The sequence below is a fragment of the Thunnus maccoyii genome, chromosome 20 (assembly GCF_910596095.1).
Source record: "Thunnus maccoyii chromosome 20, fThuMac1.1, whole genome shotgun sequence".
Taxonomy (NCBI): Eukaryota; Metazoa; Chordata; class Actinopteri; order Scombriformes; family Scombridae; genus Thunnus; species Thunnus maccoyii.
In genome coordinates, this window is record NC_056552.1 from 2,795,598 (window position 1) to 2,814,897 (window position 19,300).

At 40.4% G+C, this 19,300-nt stretch overlaps 1 protein-coding gene across 8 annotated transcripts in view; it reads right to left on the minus strand.

The window, feature by feature from the left end:
• The window catches only part of LOC121886498 (glutamate receptor ionotropic, delta-1-like), a 313,546-nt gene that overhangs the window by 108,824 nt on the left and 185,422 nt on the right, over window positions 1-19,300 (minus strand). For 6 of the 8 annotated variants that reach the window (XM_042396524.1, XM_042396523.1, XM_042396531.1 and 3 more), the window contains one exon: window positions 9,385-9,438. In XM_042396524.1, the coding sequence (XP_042252458.1) occupies window positions 9,385-9,438 (54 nt within the window). Of the gene's footprint in view, window positions 1-9,384; window positions 9,439-11,656; window positions 12,117-14,033; window positions 14,169-19,300 lie in introns of those variants that run through there. The other 2 variants (XM_042396529.1, XM_042396530.1) reach the window with 2 other exon arrangements.

Sequence of the window (19,300 nt, forward strand, 5' to 3'; positions counted from 1 at the left end):
ATAAAAGGTTTTGGTGGGGGGGCACATTTATTTTCTGTAGAAAACACAACAAAGAGTGTATTGCAACCTCCAGGGTCAGGTAATGGTGCTGTTAGGAGAGATGGGATCCTGACTGAGGACGCTCTGAAAGGACACAGTGTTCAGTTTTACTGCGGCTTATTCAGAAGCAACCAGACTGCCGGCCAAACACTTCAGATGATGGAAAACATGGCATCAAGTGTTTATCTTGCTGTTAGACTTATCACATAATATTAAAAGAGCCAGAGAACATAGAAAATACGCAAAAAAACAGCTCTACTATTGTTAAATCTTTACCATCAGTGAGATAAAACTGTAAAGTTGGTGAAAGGCCATGTAGTTTTTGTACGGTGGCCATTGTAGGACACATTAGACAGGTCAGACTTGGCTCCACTTTCATCAGTCAGAGCTGGAGTTTGAGTTTTAATGCTAATAATTAGCATGTTAACATTAATTTCTAAAGGTTAAAACATTCTCCCAAGAAAAATGACACAACTGGTGTCAGTTTTTAAAAAAGTGTAACCTTAACCCCGTGGTCATTATGGTCAGAATTAAACCAATGCTTCACCATTCTGACCTTGAAAAAATCATCCACGCTTTCATTTTCTCTATGTATGTGTCTATGTTGACCCCCGTACGAGCCAGCCCGCAGCCTTAGATCCTCAGGTGGGGCCCTTCTGGCTGTTCCAAAGTCATCAAGGCCCCTCAGCTTTGGAACGACCTGCCTGAGGAGATAAAGCTCGCTGAATAATATTAATAATAATAATAATCAATTAGATTAATGTAGCGCCTTTCAAAACACCCAAGGATGCCAAGGACAGAAAACGGAAGAGAAAAAAGAAAACTAAGCCGAGCTTAAATAATAAACAACTGAGAGGTTAACTGGTTAACTGTGGGCTGAGTAAACAGGTAGGTTTTGAGGGCTGATTTGAAAGAGTCCAGGGTAGGAGCGTTGTGTATCTCGGAGGGGAGAGAGTTCCAGAGGGTGGGGGGCTGCCACGCTGAAAGCTCTGTGTCGGTATGTGCGGGGGGACGGAGAGCAGTCCTGAGTCCGAGGACCGCAGGCTTCAGGAAAGTGTGGGTCTGTGGAGGAGGTCTGAAAGGTACTGGGGGGGCAGGGAGAGGAGGGATTTGTAGGTGAAGAGGAGGAGTTTGTAGGTGTGGGTGAATGACAGCGGGGGTGATGTGCTGCCAGGGTTTGGTGTGGGTAAGAACCCTGGCAGCGGAGTTCTGGACATATTGGAGCCTGTCCAGGGTTTTACTGGGAACCCCGAACAGGACTCTATTGCAGTAGTCCAGACGATTTGAGATGAAGCTATGGACCAAGGTCTCGGCAACGGTGTTTGAGAGTGACGGCCGGAGTCGGGAGATGTTCTTGAGGTGGAAAAAGGCGGATTTGGTGACGGATTTAATGTGTGACTTGAAGGAGAGGGTAGAGTCCAGGATGATGCCCAGGTTGCGGACTTCAGGGGAGCAGCGCCTTAGGTGCCACAACCATGAGCTCTGTTTTCTTGCTGTTTGACGACATCCATGATTTTATTTCCTGTAGGCAGTTGATTAGAGACCAGTAACTTCTTAAAACCCATTTTTACAGACTTGTTTAACAGTGATGTGGTTATCTTCTAATAGTCATCTGTAGAAAGAGGTACGGTCACAAACTCTATAAAACTACACTGAAATAATAAAAGACTACACACACTTGTAAAAACAACACCACTGTTTGTCATTTCTATGCACAAATCCGATGCAGCTTTATTGATTCTGATGCTCTTTATGTTTAAATATTAGATGAACTCAGTTTGGAGTTGATTCATTATCAGCATGATTACTTTTCAAAGAGACTTTTACCTGCTAATCCCTCGCTGGAAACGCTTCCCTGCTCTCATTACCTGCAGTCTAACAAGTCATTAGACTTTAGTTTGGTTCTGTGGTGTGATGGAGACAGATAAGAGCAGGATTAAAAAAAAAGAGAGAGACACAGGACAGAGGAACAAGGCTCTGATGGATTTAGCCGTCGATACAGACAGACGGTTTAACAGCCACCGTCTTAACTAAACCTGGAGTTTATTCAGTTCACAAAGTACCTGATCTGCATTTCAAAGAGTGCTACCGGTGTCATTTACAGTTGGAGTCCGGTCTCATCTCATCTACAACGACTGTTTTCCAATGTATGTCTCAGGTAATTGGGTTTAGTTTAACAATAACCTGTTTTTAAAATACAACCTCTGCTTGGCTAACAAAGAAACCCTGAATAAAAGGAAGTGTGTGTGTGTGAGAGACGTGTTTTAAGAGATTTCCTGGTGTAAAGCATTTACTTTTATGGAAACATTAACATAGTTACAATTACATACCAGTAAAACTTTATATGTAGATAAATCTGAGTTGTAGGCGGAAGTAGATGGAGGAGATCCAGTCAAAGTGGATATATGTTGAAAATATAGTCATCAAATAAAGGTTATAATCAAGTTTTAACAGACGTCTTTTCTTTCTGCTGTTTTTAGCTGCAAACAGCAAAACTTTAGAGAAAGCGGAGAGTAAAAACCACAATCATCTGCTTACATGCGGTACGTCACGCTCACCGTTCTTTGACGACGTGAAGAACAAGCTCAAGGAGAACAAGGAGGTAAAACCAGCACATCAGCTGTTTGCTCTGAGCTTATTTTAGGAAAAATCAGTCGTCAACAGAAGGTTTTATTGTTGGTACAGGAGGTTTAACAGCCTACGAGTTTCAGTTATTTATATAATTTGTCTTTGAAGAATACAAACAAATTATTTTAGTTTTTCTATGACTTTACATTTATTTCTAAGGGGATTATTATTATTATTATTCTCATATGTTCAGTATCAACATTTTCTCATTATGTTGAGAGAAAACATGATTCAGCAGCGTTACGTTTCTAGTCAAACGTTATTTGCTGCTCCAGTTTAGTCGTATATGAATGTAATTTTTAGTAGACATGGTTGGCTGATGAGGAAACTACTGAAACACGGATGGTCTCTACACAGTTTAACAAGTCTCACATGACTCAGATTTAAAGAAAACCTCGTGAAGAAAAAAAAAAAAGTTCTCTAAACTTTGAGGAGTCGGAGCAGCTTCAGCGTGTTGATCAGAGACAGTTTGTCTCAGATCAAACCTGACAGCTGCTGCCTCACAGACTCCGTCGAACCGCCGGGCTTCACCGCCGCCCGCCGCCGAGCGTCTCTCTGTCATCTCTCTCTCTCTCTCACTCACCGCCCTGCCTCGTCACACCTCTGGTTAATTACTGTCCTCGTCCCTCCTCTCACCTCTCCCTCTCATTACTGTAGCGCCGCTCTCTCCACCTCTGTTTGTCCTTCTTCTCTACTGTTTTCTGCTCTCTCTTCAGATCCTTTTAATTGGTGTCAGCTGCTGTTGTCTGTGTCTGTCTGTGTGGCTGCTTGTGTTACCGGCAGATAGAAGGTGAAAAGGACAGTCTCCCTCTGTTGACAACACACCTGACTTTATACTCCGCTGCCACCCGGCACGATGCACGCTGCTACACAGCAAACACTTACATTACTGAGAAAAAATCATGAGAATTGTCTTTTTTTTTACGTTGATATAAAACACTTTAAAGTGCCAGAAACAAACCAAAACACCATCAAACACACACAATTTAAAAGCTAGTTGTGTCTTTAGCGGTTTCGTCCTTCATTTCTGCACAAAAAGAAGAAACACAAGCAGTCAGACCATCAGACAGGAAGAGAAAACAAACAGAGTGAGTAGTAAACAAATCCTGCTTCCACTTTACCACACTTGTCTGAGTTGTGCACAGTTTTTCCTGTGCAATGAGGCATTATTACTGACATTTCAGGTGTTCTGACTTTCAGTTTTACCTCCCAGTAAAGTGGATTAGATCATCTGGTTGAACTGGCGGCTTGTTTACAACCTGATTGTCTGAGTATTTGTGTTTCTCGACCCGTTAAGACGTCTCATAGCGATGCCGAACGGAGCGAAGCTGGATGCACAGTAAATGTTTGAAATGTGTGTAACGGTGCCATAAAACACACACTGTATTTCCTGTATGACTCGACTTTAAGGCTGCAACTCATGATTATTTTCATTAATGAAAAAAAAAAGAAGTTGCAGAGTCTGAGACGACGTCCTTGAATGTCTGGATTTGTGTTTTTATATATTTTTACAGTGATACAGAAACAGAGATCCTCTAAACTATTAATCATCCTCTGTTAGCTTATGTAATATAAACATACAGTTCATATCTTTAAATGTATTTTAACTGTTGTTTACATTGTCTGCTCTTTTCTTTTTGATAAATATATTGAGCCTCAAGATGCATAATACTGCTACTGATAATAATAGTAACATGATATATAAGACTGTCAGTGTCGTCATCCTTAATGGATTTAATCTTTAACTTTAGTCTATAGTAGAGATTCCTGCACACTGCAAACACTCGTGAATATAAATGTGTTGAATATACAGTAAACTCACAAACATCTGCTGGACACAACTACGACTAAATCTATAAAACCTCATTGTTCTATTGTTACATAATCGATCATGTAAAACATATTGTCATTGGCTGCTGCAGGTCAGGTGGGTCGACCTTTAATTGTAGAGTCGGTGGTTTGATCTTCTACTTATTCTGTTGAAAACACTGAACCCCAAATTGCTCCCCAGATGTCGCTCGCTGTAGATAGTTGATAGTTGAAGGTCATTATTTTTTTTAATCTTTTACAGTTTTAATGGTAAATAAATGAAATAAGCAACAGATTAATCAGTGATGACAGCTACAGTTAATTAAAGCTCGTCTGTCATCCTCTAAAGTGCAAACTGTATCATGAGTCACAAGCTCGCATTACATTTAAACTCTTTAATACACTTTAAAAAAAAGTTCATGTTTGAGTGACGGTGCAAAAATCCTCTCTGATAATCTGCTTTACTGTGTTTCTGTTTATCTAAAGTCACTCCATAGTTAATATTATTCACTTTCCTCCTGCGTCACTTGATGTCTGAATTGAAACTGAAAATATTACACAATATATCTTCATCGAATCAGAGGACTGAGGTCGTCAGGGATCTATATGCAACCGCCGCCATGACTAAAATCGCTGGATGGAGGGACGACTGACGGGAGACGGAGGAGGAAGAAGAACCTGTTGACAAGACACCTGACGTCTCACTGAACCCGCTGCCATCCAGGACGACTCACTCATCACCTCCGTTACCTGTCTGAACTCAGGGACAAACTGCTGAATCCTCCGGGGAGCGAAGGAGGAGGAGGAGGACGGGAGGGAAGAGGAAGGGAGGAAATGAAGACGGGAGGAGGAGGAGGGGGGGTATTTATGGAGGATGTGAGGGGTTGGAGGTTGACAAGCTGTCTGATTAACACTCAGGATTCAGTCTGACGCTCGTCTGGAGGGACGAGTGTTCGTTTTACGTTAAGTTTGGTTTCGTCAGTTTGAGAAAAATGTATTTTAGTTTTAGTCACATTTGTGTGATTGAATTATTCTTAGTTTAAGTCGACTAAAACTCGACTAAATATTGTAAACTCTTACGTCTTGTAACCATTCCGAGGCTACAGCCGTCGCCATCTTTGATGTGTACGGTTACCATGGTTACGGGTGATGATGCTGATGGTGCAACTATTGTGTGAATTATTCTCTCAGTGAATCGTTTTGTCAAAATGTAAAAAAAAGTAATTTCTCAGAGATCAACGTGTCGTATTCAAACACATTCAAAGATTTTCAGTTTAATATCTTATAATATCAAATAAAGCATCAAATCGTCACATTCGAGAGGCTGGAGCCAGTAAATGATTTATCAATTATCAAAATAGTTCCTGATTAATTTTCTGTCAACTAATCTATTAATCGACTAATTGTTTCATGTCTTCAAGTCATTACTGCAGCTGTCTGAGTCTGATCAATCAGAGGCTGGATTCACTCACCTGATCAATAAAACACTGATCACCGTCTGCGTTTAGCTTGAGACTGACGCTGCGTGATATAGCCAAAAATCTATCCTCCATATTAAAAAAAATGCAGTGCAGGAAAACTAAAACATGATTGAAGTATATTTTTTATGACTTCATGTGTACGGATATTAAAATACCTGCAGCACCCGCAAGGTTGTCATATTGATAAAATACATGTTATCTCGTAATGGAGTATAGATCAGATGCTTCAGATAAGTAGAGCACAGACATTAATTATCAGATTCATGCACTAATTCATCAGCAGAGTTTGAATCTCAACAAAAACATCAGCCTAGATATCTGCAGGCCGCCGGCTAGTTAGCGTTAGCTCCCCGGCAGTCGACCCCCGACGCTGCAACTCTGCTGATGTGACCGTTAAACATCTGGAGTCATGACTAGACGTAGCAGGTGTTCATTTGCAGAAGTGTAACTGTTCACATCCACAAATATAACTCTAATTTTGACTCATCATGCGTTGATATATTTGGCCCAGCTCTACTAGCGATGAGCAGCTAGCATGCTGCATAACATGAATGAGATAATATTCCTTTGTTGAGCATTTAGGAGGAAGATTTGACGGTTAACAGAAGATGTATGAGATATTATAATACATTTTTTTTATTGCCATTGTGCACGAAAACAGAAAACCTTCCTACAGGAGCGACAACCTTGAGTTCAATACTTGAGAGTTTTTGGCGTCCTGTGATCTAAACGCTGCTTCAAAGATTCCGGTTTCGGTTTCAAAAGAGACGTTTTATTTCGGCTCAGACGTGTTTGTTTATTTTTCTTTTCAAAGCTAACTTTTAATTTAATTTTTTATCACGTTTTTGTTGATTAAATGAACACTGAGTTGGAAGGAAAGTAGGAGGGGAAATAAGGGAGTAATGACGTTGATTAAAATCTGAATGATTGAAATAGTTTCCTGCCTCCAGCGGATACGAGCTGCTACACGTCGCTAACGTTTCACATCTGAAATTCACATTTATCAAAAGAAACAAATTCAATCATAAACACTGTTTAACATTGCAAAAAACCCCCAAAAAAGATACGAGCGACTCCGGAGACTCTGAACAACGTTTCAGTCTTCTGGTTAATTAAAAAACACTGAGTGTAATTAGTTAAATGACGACTTTGAAACAAAACAAAGAATATAAAATTAGAAGAATTAGAAGTAAAAAGAGAAAATCTGGCATTGAAATCGAGCAAATGAGAGTTTTGTTCCTCCATCTCTCTCTGAATTCTGCTGTTAACACCATCGTCAGCCCAGTTATTTGTACTGGGAGATGTGTGGACATTATTAGAAAGGAACAGAAAACAGTATAAAACAAAAAACCAGCAGCGTGAACACTTGGCACGATCAGAGAAGTCAGAGCCGTGTGTGTGTGTGTGTGTGTGTGTGTATGTGTGTGTGTGTATGTGTGTGTGTGTGTGTGCGTGTGTGTGTGTGCGCTCCGCAGACGTCGGTATCAGGGGATTTAACACAGTCCCAGCTGTGACGGAGGCTTCTGTCATTTTCTCTTTTCACCCCCACTCATTTCAATTTTACTTCCAGCATGGAGAGGCGCCCACGCTGGCCAATCCCCGACCAAGCTGCTCAAAGAAGCACGTCGGTGTCGTGGAGGGGGACGGTTTTTAAAAAAAACACAAAAGGCACTTAGCTTGTGTGTTTTTTTAATCTCAGATAGGAGCGTTTTTTTTTTTTATCTGAATAAACACTCAGCAAGGTGCTCTTGAACTCATCTGGCTTTTTATTCCAGAGTCACCGTGGCAGCGTTCGTCCACTGCATCTGTAATTAAAGCACCTAAAGTTTGACCTGATGTGGTTAGAAAAGCTTCTTTGAGGAGCTTCAACCTTGAGTTCAGCGCTCCTGTGTTTCTGCTGTGAAGTGATCAAAGGAGACATTTAAGTCCAGTTCAGAGGACGTATAGGTTCAGTTACTACTGAGGTTATTACTAAAGGTGTTTGTGCTTTTCAGTGTAGTTGAGCGGGACTGGTGTGATTCATTTGGAGCGGTCAGACTCATCAATCTGACCAAAACAACCGTACAGAGTCCCTTTAGAGGAGGTGGTCTCAGTCGGGTCACAAACCAACTCTGGAGCGGTTCATCTGTGGTGGGAACGTGATCCGACCTGACTATTAAGTGAACGGCTCCTGTAGCCAGGTGTGTTTTGCTTGCTGAGATGTGAACGAGCAAATTTAACAGATGCCAGCAGTTAGATGGAGAAATAATCAAGATCCGACCTGAACTAGCATGAAGGATGTTGTTGTCTTTGGTCAGAGTTTATGTTCTCGCTCCCGACACAGACACACATCTGACTGATGAGAAATCGAACCGAGGGGAAAATCCAGACCAGAGCGAAGAACTCAGGCCTCCTGCTGTGGTTTATTAGAAAAAAGACTGTAATCCAAACCAAGATAGGATTATGTGTAGAAAGATAAATGCAGTCCAAGTCTGGACTGATGCTAACAGGCAGCTACAGTAAAGATTAAAGAGGCTCTTCTATTTTCTCTATTCTGTGCCTCCTCCTCGTCTCCTCTCTCCATCGTCCTCCCGCCTGTGACCCGGATACAGATCTCAGCTCTCCTCTCTGGAGGAGAGAGGAGGCCTTCTGGAGGAGATATGATGGAGGATGCACAGGTGTATCCTTTGTGGCACCTGTGATAAAACAACAGACAGATGATGCAGCTGTGCCACATGTCATATTTAATTGACGTTGCTCCGAAGCAAAGACGTCTCATTTAATTAAATGCATGTTGACTCGACTCCTCTCTACTTGTGTCGCCTCCTCCACTCATATCTCAGGTGAGAGGGACTAAGACGTGAGGAAAAGGAGGCAACGATGCGAAGAAGAGGCGAAAGTTTGTCGAAACTTTAAAAAAAAAAGCTTTTAAGTACCAATTAGCCTGTCACGCTAATAAGATAAAGATGATAATGATGATGGAGAAGAAAACTGATTATATGTTTGACACCGATTGGTGTCACATGCTCTGAATGTCTTAAACCCCATCGGCCTGTTGGCGACCAATAGAGAGCAAGACGCCATAAAAACTCATCAAATGTGACGTCAGCTGCAGACAGGCCCTGCTGTTCTCTGTCAGACCTGTTTTTACATCACATTTGTTTACATTTTTGGCAAACAGTCTGATTTCTGAGTGTATTTATGGAGGTTTATTGCTGATGGACGTCAGAGATAATGATCCTCTGAAGGATATAAATATGTGTTTTATGTCTGTGTGTTCAGATTTGACTGAGTTATCTGTCTGACTCATCTTCCATGTCTATTACAGATCATATCCTGTCATGGTTAACATTCTGTCCACAACCATGAGATCAATTATGGAGGAGCAGAGAGGATATTTCATTCCCCGCCTCCTCCTGTGATGTTCATGTGGAGTGTCATGTCTTACCTCATTCACAAACACCCAGTGACTGTCTTTGGAGGCCAGATTTGTTTCCACCGCCTGGAGACAAACACAGAAAAGAAAGACAGAAGGAGACAGGGGTTAATAACGAGGCTAATTTAATCCACAAGCTAATCTGCAAAACATGAAACAGCTTTTTTTTTTTTCTTTAATCCAGGTTCAGCTGTGAGAGATCTTCCAGCAGCTGTTTTGTCTGCCTTTGTTCTTGACTCGTGTCGACTTTGTCTGACTGGTTTGAAAAGTTCACCTCCTCCCGAGAAGCGACCGAGCATCTGCTGCTGCTCCTGTGACAGGCTAGTCCTGCCAAAATGTCGGGCCACAGAGGGTTTTCACGGAGAGCAGAGCGAGTGGTTTGCACTTATCAAAGTGCTCGGAGTTCGTCTTGGTCCTCTGCTCCGCCGTGTGATGATCCTTAATAACATGCAGACGATAGCCGAGCGTGCAGCTGATGGTACAGAGGTCACCCTGCACCGGGCTGAAGAGTTTTACTAAAGTTTTCATGTTTTATTATCTACAGGGAGTGAAAAAATAATGTAAACACCACCTGAACCTGAAAAGGGACTTAAATGTGAAGTTATTTGACACCATATGACTAATAACAAATATGGGAACACTTTATTTTATTGGTCCTTTAATTTTATACCAGTTTTCTGGAAATTTATAATTATTTTGCAGGTATTTAATGGTTAATTTTTACATTTTAAAGAGAGGTTGGTGCAGTTTGGTACAAATTATAAGAGATAATTTTCTTTATTTTTCATTTTTTCTTTAACTGACATAAAATACTAATGTTAGGTTTGGCTGACAAAACACTACTATTACTACACAGGATGAATAATGATGAAATAATACTCCTTAAAGAGTTAAAGTCCTCTCTTTACTTAAAGGAGTAGTGTGACAAATTATTTGCAATATAATAATCAAGCAATCTGCATTTGTCTGTCAATATATCAACAATTTATCAACAGTTTTCATTTTTAAGAAACACCTGAATGTTGTGGCTCCTATTAGCCTTTTGTGAGCTTCTTTAACTACATACTCATTTTATAATTGCAGTCAGAGGCTGCTGCTACTTGATGATTTGTCAAAAGTTTTGAAATTCAAATTGTTCCTGTGTCTCATCGCGTCCATTTCAGCTCAGTTACAGTAAAGTCAGTTTTAGCATTACTGCTCCATACGAGACAATAAGTGAAATATTCTTAGGTTCAGAGACACGTGTGTTTATGTGTGTGCCCACACAGTTACTGTATCCATGTTAACATGATGATATGAGTTTACAGTATGGAGTCATGTGGGTGTTGTTGTTGTTCCTCCTTGTGAGGAAGCAACAGCAGCTTAAATGAATAATGTAACTTGTTATTATCAACCAAGTAAATCATCTGAAAGAAAAAAACATGACAGAAAGCTGCTCTGAAAATAAAGAAGTTATATGATGATGGAAACGTAGAATCAACTGTTCTGTTCTTTAAAATATTAAGTTTGTCCTGATGATGTTCAAATCAAATCAAAATAATTTGTCTTCTGTACGGTGGCCATGTTAGGACACTCAACGCTAAGTGAGCTAAATGCTAATAGCACATTAGCCTGTTAGCATGTATGCTAACGTTTAGTATATTTACATTTAACATGTTAGCTTGTTAACACGCTTACAGGCTAACATTAGTACGTTACCATGCATGTAGATAACACACACAGGTGTTTTCAGTTATTTATTTCAGATAGTTGGTGTAACATGCTAACATGCTAACCTTTGGTCTGTTAGCATGATTTGTTATTTACATTTTTAGTCATGAATTTAAAAGAATCCCGTCATGAACCAGCAGATATCTTCTGAATGAAATCACATGACAAACCATGTGAACACTATAATCAGTGTGTGTCACGTTTTTGCCAGATGTTTTCCTCATTCGGCTTCCAGATCACAAACACTGACACACATGTAACTCAACTGTTTTCCAGAGCTGAAAGCAAAGATAATTAAGTAAGAATAAATCTGAAGATGTTTTTGTGTGTGTGATATAAATAACTTGTGTGTGTGTGTGTGTGTGCGTGTGTGCGTGTACAAAGGGTGTTGTCAGTGATCAGCTTAACCTATAGAAAAGGCCACCGCTCTGCACTCATAACACACTTCACATGACATCTCCTACTTGGAAATATTACACCTGTCACCGTAACCTTTACTGGGCCCAGATGGACTGTAGGTATTATCTCACACACACACACACAGACACAGACACACACACACACACTTGGACACCTGAGAGCCAGCTTGCAGTCCTCTCTAATAGTTCATCCTTGAATTTCTTCATCTTACACAACTGTTATTCTAATTCACGTTCAGGGTTTTCACTCCCTGACTTTTCGCTCTATTATCTCAAACGTAGCCGGTCTCGCAGCTGCATTGCAGTCTGGTTTATTTTCTGCCACTGTGGGCACGGCACAGAAATTGGTGATCTGTAACAAATACATGACAACCCTCGATGTAGGAACGTGTATATTGTAGCTGTTAATGATCAGGGTGGGATGAACACGCGATACCAGAGCTGGCAGCTTCAGAGCGGAGCATACTGACCTCATTATACCCACCAGCAGGTCTGTCTTTACACATGTGTGTATGTGTGTGCAGAAAATGTATATATAGCCTAATATACTGTCTATAGTAGTACATTTATTTGATTGTAAATGTATTTTCTGGGGCTCTACTGGAATATCTTTGCATGATTTCCAGTTAAAAACTCCTTATTTATCTTCTACTGGTCCTTTATGCAGCCCCTCACTTCAGCCTCTGTCTGAAACAGGCAGTTTTAGCTCCTGTCTCTTTAAGTTTTGAACAGGACATGCACAAAAAAGCATCAAACTAAAAAAACTAAATACACAATCTGAGATGAACAGCAACACTCTCCATAATGGATTAGTGTGGCTACATGCCGAATCACAGGGACATTTGTACTTGTCACATAAAATGTGTACAGATGTGTAAGAAAATGCCTGAGAATCATTTTTGCCTGAGAAGAAGAAGGAGAAGACCATGTGGACTCAAAAAACGAAAACCAGCACTCTTTTTTCACTTTAAAGGAAGTCAAATCTTAACTTAACTGAAGTGAAAGCTACTGTAAAGCTGAATAAAAGTTAAATAAAAAACGACTGCAGTAGAATTTGGAGAACTTTAGAAACTTCTCTTCTGTTTGCATGGTTGGCAAATTTGTGGAGTTTTGTTTACATTCACTGTTTCTCACCAAAAGACTTTCTGTTACTCCCTTTCCACCAACTCAAACCTAGCTCTGGTTCTGGTTCTGGGCTGGTGCCGGTTCACAGTTGGTTCAACTAGTGAACAAGCTTGTTTTTCCACAGTCTACAGAGCAAAGTTGTTACGTAACAGTACACGCCTCAAACTTCCTAGCAGTGCTAACACCAACTTCAAGCACAACAACAATGGCGGACTACATCACAGCTGTACAGGTGTCGTTCCTGGCTTTGAGAGCCTACTTCGGCATCCAAACATGACTCGTCCAACGCATTTGTGCTTCTGGACGGCGATGACATTCAAGAAGAATAGTAACTAACATATTTTGATTCTTTATTAACACCAAGCGTAGCAAAGTCTAACATGATCTCACCAATGGTTGGATACAACTGTAAAATAAATATAATAGTCTAAGTACAATATGGTTAGTTTACAGTTTTATTTCATAGTTCTCGGCAAAGTAAAGGCTTGAATATACTCATGGACAGATGTGGACACCAAGGATACGTATAGTTCTCTTTATGCTACTTTCTGGAGTCCGGTTGGAGGACGCGATCCACATGTGCAGTAGAAGTAGAAGTAACCCTTGTAGTGTAGTGGCTTTACAGACTACAACAAAGTGGCAACAAATTTACATCATGTGGATCCTTGAGGTGTAATTTCAGTTTAAGGAGGGCCCCAAAAGAAAATCTTGCGTAGGACTCCCTGTTGTCTAGAGTCAGGCCTGCCAGTGGTGATCAATGGATTAGTGTTAAACCATTGTATCACGTCGTTTACCTGCACAAGATACAAAAAAGACATGGATCCTCTTTCTAAAAACATTGAAAATAGTACGAAAATGTGACTTAAAATGCTGCACAAAGTGTGTAGAATTCTCCATGTTATGTAAAGGTGGTTTAGCTACAGAAAATCAAATTCAAGTTTAAGAGGTTAAGCATAAATATAAACACAAATACCTGTATATAACAGGTGTGTAAAGATTCATCGTTACGTATTGGAGAACAGATACCGAGTCAGAGATTCATCAACACTGTCAAACAACTGCAGATCTGCCTAAATTCTGCACAAAAACAGTACGGCTGTCAAAAACTGATCTTCTCAAAGTCCCGTCTCTGTCTCGCTGCCTGACGTTTACATGTACAGTCTTCACAACGAGCAGCAAGGTCATAAAAGAGGAATTACACATCTCGCTATTAATTTATGAAGGCGATGTGTGTGCAGACAACACACAGTCAGTTATCCAGTGTATCTCTGCTTGTTTACTACTACTGAACGTCTGTAGTGAATGCAGTTAGTTTTCAAGCCACCTACAGAATTGCACGACAGAAAAGGTAATTATTATTATGTATGAATCATCCTCCAAGTTGACCTTGGTGAAATATTTTCTCACCAGTTCAGCGGTGACACATTCTGGTTGCTCACTGTGACTGTGAGGTGGTCACAACACGACTGACCGCGACCCCTTCCCGCTACAGCGGTTGACCCAGAGGGGAGACGAGAGGTACGATGACGATGATGAAGGCCGACTTACATGACTGACAGCTACGCGAATGTGTGAGAAGCTCAGCGAGAGTAAGAGCAAAAAGGCCAAACAACACGCGGCGTCATCATGCAGACATCAGGCCTCAGGATCAAGGACTCGACTTGAGACAGTTAGCCTTTTTTTCTTTTTTTCCTCTGATACACGACACGGCGCGGGTCATGGGCTTTTTGATCATCTGTCTGAGGAAAAGAGACAGACACACTTAGAGATACTAGCTCGGTGTTTTATCAGCTAAAATACTGACTGATGTGAAGCTCTGGACTGGACAAAAGTTGCTGTTTGCTGCTGATACACACGGTGAAGCACAAAACATGCACATCACCAGAGGAAAAATTTAGCAGTTGCTGTGAAAACGACACCTGTGATCTTGAAATTCGAGGTCACAGTTCACAGCGTGGGGTCAGCAGCGAAATTACAGCCTGCAGTAAAGAGGATAAAAGCCTGAAAAACCACTCGTATCATACATTAAAACACTAGGACAACACTAATACAGACGGTAATATCACTTTCTATCTTGTGCTGCAGCTTTAATGAAAACTACACTTTCATTTACTGCTGCTGATGTATTTGAGGAAGAAGAAGAAGAAGAGGAGGTAAATGGTAAATGGCGCCTTTCTAGTCTTCCAACCACTCAAAGCGCTTTACAGCCGTCAGGAGCAATATGGGCTTCAGCGTCTTGCCCAAAGATACTTAGACATGCAGACCGGAGGAGCCGGGGATCGTACCGCCCGCCGATCTTCTGATTAGTAGACGACCTGCTCTACCTACTGAGCCACAGCCGCCCCAGAAGAGAAGGAAAAAGAGGGAGAAGAAGAAGAAAAAGAGGAGAAAGGAGAAGAAGAAGAAGCAGAAGAGGAGGAGGAGGAGAAGTTTGTTTTTCTTTTGTGTTGTACATGTAATACAATGACAATCTTCTGTAATAGTAGTATTGACATAACCTGCTGTTTTCTAAGTGACTGAAGATTATAATTATACTTTGAGTTTTAGTAATAATAATAATTTTGTTATTGAAGATGTTTGTTAGAATAAAAATCATGACATCAACACAACCTGCAGTCAGATCTGCACCAAACTGCTTCTGTGCTATAATCACTTCCTGTCAGCCAAACTCACACAAACAGACCTTCAGAGTCCACTGACCCCTCTTCCCGCCAAAACAAAGACTCTTCACAGTCACGTTTTAATGCATCTTAAAAACCCAACTCACACTTTTACATCAATTTATCCGTGATTTACACCTCCTGACAACCGGAGGAGAGATCTGGTCTGGGACTCGATGTCGGGTCCAGATTATCTGGTAATGTGAGATGTTTACAGATCCAATCTTAAACCTCCAGAACTGCTCGCTCACTCATCATGGCCGCCCTGATAACTTTCCATGTGGGACCACAGTAGCCAATGAGAGAGAGCTGACGGTGTTGCCGAGCAGCGGTAAACATTCTAGCCCTCAAGGCTAACGTTAGCTAGCATACTTCTTCGTCCAGACTCGTTTGCTTTCTGCTTTTGTTTTTTTTTTTTTCTCACTGCAAAGCATTTTGTTTACATCTGCTTCCCCGTGACCCAGATCATGTGAGATCATGTGAGGTGGTTTCTCCTTCTGGTGCAATAATCTTAGTAATATCTTGTAGTTTGTGCATGTTTGAGATTAGAGGGAAGTTTCTCCTCATGTGTGTGATACAACCGGATTTCAAAATTGGTTTGGATTTTAAAACTCCTGCAGTCTGAGTCCAGCTTTGTTTTATCAGGCTTGACACTTGGCACCAAGGTTTTCTTAACAAACACAAGTGTCTTTCATATTGTAAACTGCACCGTGAGTGTGTCTGTAAGGTTGGCAGCTAATTAAAGAAGCTTCTCAGCAGCCAAAGATCATCAGGATTTATAAAAAGCTTTTTCTCTGAGCCATCCCCGACAGCTGCTACATCACCAACATCCACACTGATTAGACCGCTCTCTGGAGGTTTTAAAAAGCCTTTTTAAAAGTGTTTCTGCTGAAGAGTCAAATCATCTGCTGGTAAACACATGAAAAAATGCACAAAAAATCTTAAAACTGCAAACCACAAAACCTTAAAACTACACATGTTGCTGTAAATGCGACTAACTGACAAAAGAAGCGTCTGCAGCCACATTGTTTGAATATCTGTATTTTTTCTTTTTCCCAGCAGCCGTTTCAACAGTTTGTTAAATTCTCGCAGCAGCACATCAAACTAACAAGGTACTGATGAGATATTGATCGCACACACGCCAAGATACATGAAAGCTTTGAGACAGAATCAGGGTTACGCTGCTAAATATTGAGTGATGAACTGCTTCTAGGCAAAGACATTGTTATTTATATGATCTATTTTTGGATGTTTAACTTGTTTAGTTTCCATTTGTTCAGAAATACAGGACTGAGAATACTTTTCTATCAGTATCAACAGTTAGATTTGAGGTGTTATTCTATATTTTCCTTATTGTCAACAAGTCTCATGAAAAGACCAAAATGAACCATGAATTGATCTACTAACAAGTATTGCTGTTCTTATATCTTATTCCTTTGTGCCGTAGAGCTCCATTGTTGTTCAAAACCTATTTACCAGTACAAAATATTCAGGTCAAATTTACAGATTTTTACATTTGAGAGCAGTAAAAACACCCTAAACCTCTTCCTAAAGTGACCCAGAATGTATAAAAATAAAAATAGATCAACTTTTTAAAATTTTTGTGCAGCTGATATGCTTTTTTGTTCATACTGCAGAGGGTGTTTTGGATTAAATTGACCCATATTTGTTAAAAAAAAAATAAAAAATGCATTCTTCAAGCTGTTATATTCTCCCGTTTAAGGTAACTCAGGACCATAATTTAATGTCTCCATTGACAAACAGTGTAAAACCTACAAACTTTCTGCTCTCTGGAAGCTTAATCAAGCATTAATTACAAACATATTAATGACTGATGAGGTGTTTATGAATGAAAAACGGTTTGTGGTTTGCTATAGAGACGAATTATGAAACTGTGGAGGGTCAGAATATGAGCAGTATGTGAGGGTTGAAAACACATCAATGAGTCACACTGCTGCACTTCATCACCATGAACACACACACACACACTGTAGTTTATTCTGACTCAATCCCACACACACACCGTCCTGCTGCCAGAAATACTCACTCGAGCATCAAATGCGGATCCATCCTCCGCTGAAAGTAGTCACAGACAAATGCTAAAAACTACAGTGACCACTACAGTTTGAGGAAATGACTGAGCCGTTTTTTAAAAATATAAAACTATACTGAGCCTTTTTATTGTGTTCGTGTTCAGCAACAGTGAAAAGCAGCTGTGAGTGCTTGGTACCAAAGCTTTGGGTCCATCCTGTAGGTCTTGTGGGCCGCCGCTGCTCCTTAAAACTGGTATTTTAATGCAAAGTTAATGCAGAGTGTTGGAGGGAGGAGAAATATGATGCTGCACATAACAAGACACATACAGGCGGTGGATGTATTATAAGATCAGTTATTTTAACAGTGAGTGTCTTTAAATTGAGAGTGATGTGCGCGTTTACACATGTAGCGCAGCAGCGATATCTTCATAAACACCAGATCGATCATCATCTGACGGTAATTAAACGTTGTGTGTTCTGCTACACATGTACACAAGTCAGCTGTTACACAGCGGAGTTGTTTGTAATAAAGCAGCGTTTATATATCAGCTCCATCAGAGCTATAAGGACGTTTTTAATTTTAAATAATAGCTGAAAGTCTGAGATAAGACCAAACACCCCGACGTCTGACTGAAGATTTCACCCTTTGATTGTGTGTTTTTAATTACAGCCTATATTTTATGTTATCGGACACAACAGAACAGAATAAGCATGCGATAAATATCAAAAATCTCCATATTGAAAAACTGTTTAATGTGCAGGTGGTTGCAGCTGACATGCAGGTTGTCATAGTAACACAACACGCTTTCAGTCGACTAACAAAACTACTCAGCTAACGGCTTAACAGAGGTTTTGGCTGCTTGTAGAAGATCAGATCTCTTAGGGATCATATGTCTCATGAGAGTCTCAGACGTTCTTCTCTTTACTATAACCAGCCTCCCTGCTTTGACTGGTTACTGTCTTCAGTGGGAAATGAAATCCAGAGACGTAAAGCGAGTAGAGTTGAGCCCGAGCCAGCACCATGTAGTGGAAAAACAGCTTAGACTTCCTCCTCTAATGACCCCCCACTACAACCACACAGCCAGAGAAGACAGCTTTCACATGGAAATGGTAATTCTGTGAGCTAAACAAATGCAAACCAGCCAATTAAAGCAGAAGGGGGAACTGTGATTCCTGTTCTGCATTTAAGAGCTCCCAACATAAAATGTGGAAAAGTCAAGTTTACTAATTTAATTTGGTCCGTGTTGTTTTTAATCATTTTATATTTATATATTACAGGAGTTGGTACTCACTCCAGGAATATCTCCAGTCATCACGCATAAGCAAATGAGTTCTGATATTTACATGCATTCATCGCTTCCTAAGCTCCTCAGTCGACAACAGTAAATTAATAATTGTTTTTCTCTGTAGTTTAACTATAACTGAACAAATTGAGGGTGAATACTGTTGATAAAGTGTCTGTCATTTGAACCCAACAGCTGTGAACGCGGTGCTGAAGCTCTGAGTCCCTCCTGTAGGTACCAGGGATGTGCAGAGGGTCCAGTATTTGTATTTGTATCTGTATTTGTTGAGGCAGCAAAATTATTTGTATTTGTATTCGAATAAAAGTGGAAAGAGGCTTAAAAAATCCTGTTTTTGTTTTTATTACGCTTTTAATTTTAGAAAATTAAAGTGCAAATTAAGAAATGTGCGTCATGTAGCAGGTGGATGTGACTCCCCTCGTTGAGACCTGCTGATAGACGTCACAGCGGAGCAGAGAAGAGACACTGAGATAGCGACTATAACTGACCTGCTGGCTGGTATTTAACATGTTTTTTTTTCTTCCCAAAAACAAATAATTTTTCAAATATTTGTATGAAACAAATATTCGTAAAAAAACCCCACTATTTGTGCTTTGCTGAATAACGTATTTGTATTCGAGCACACCCTTAGTAGGTACCAGGGGTGCCTTTAATATCTTACGATCATTTTAACCCAAAAC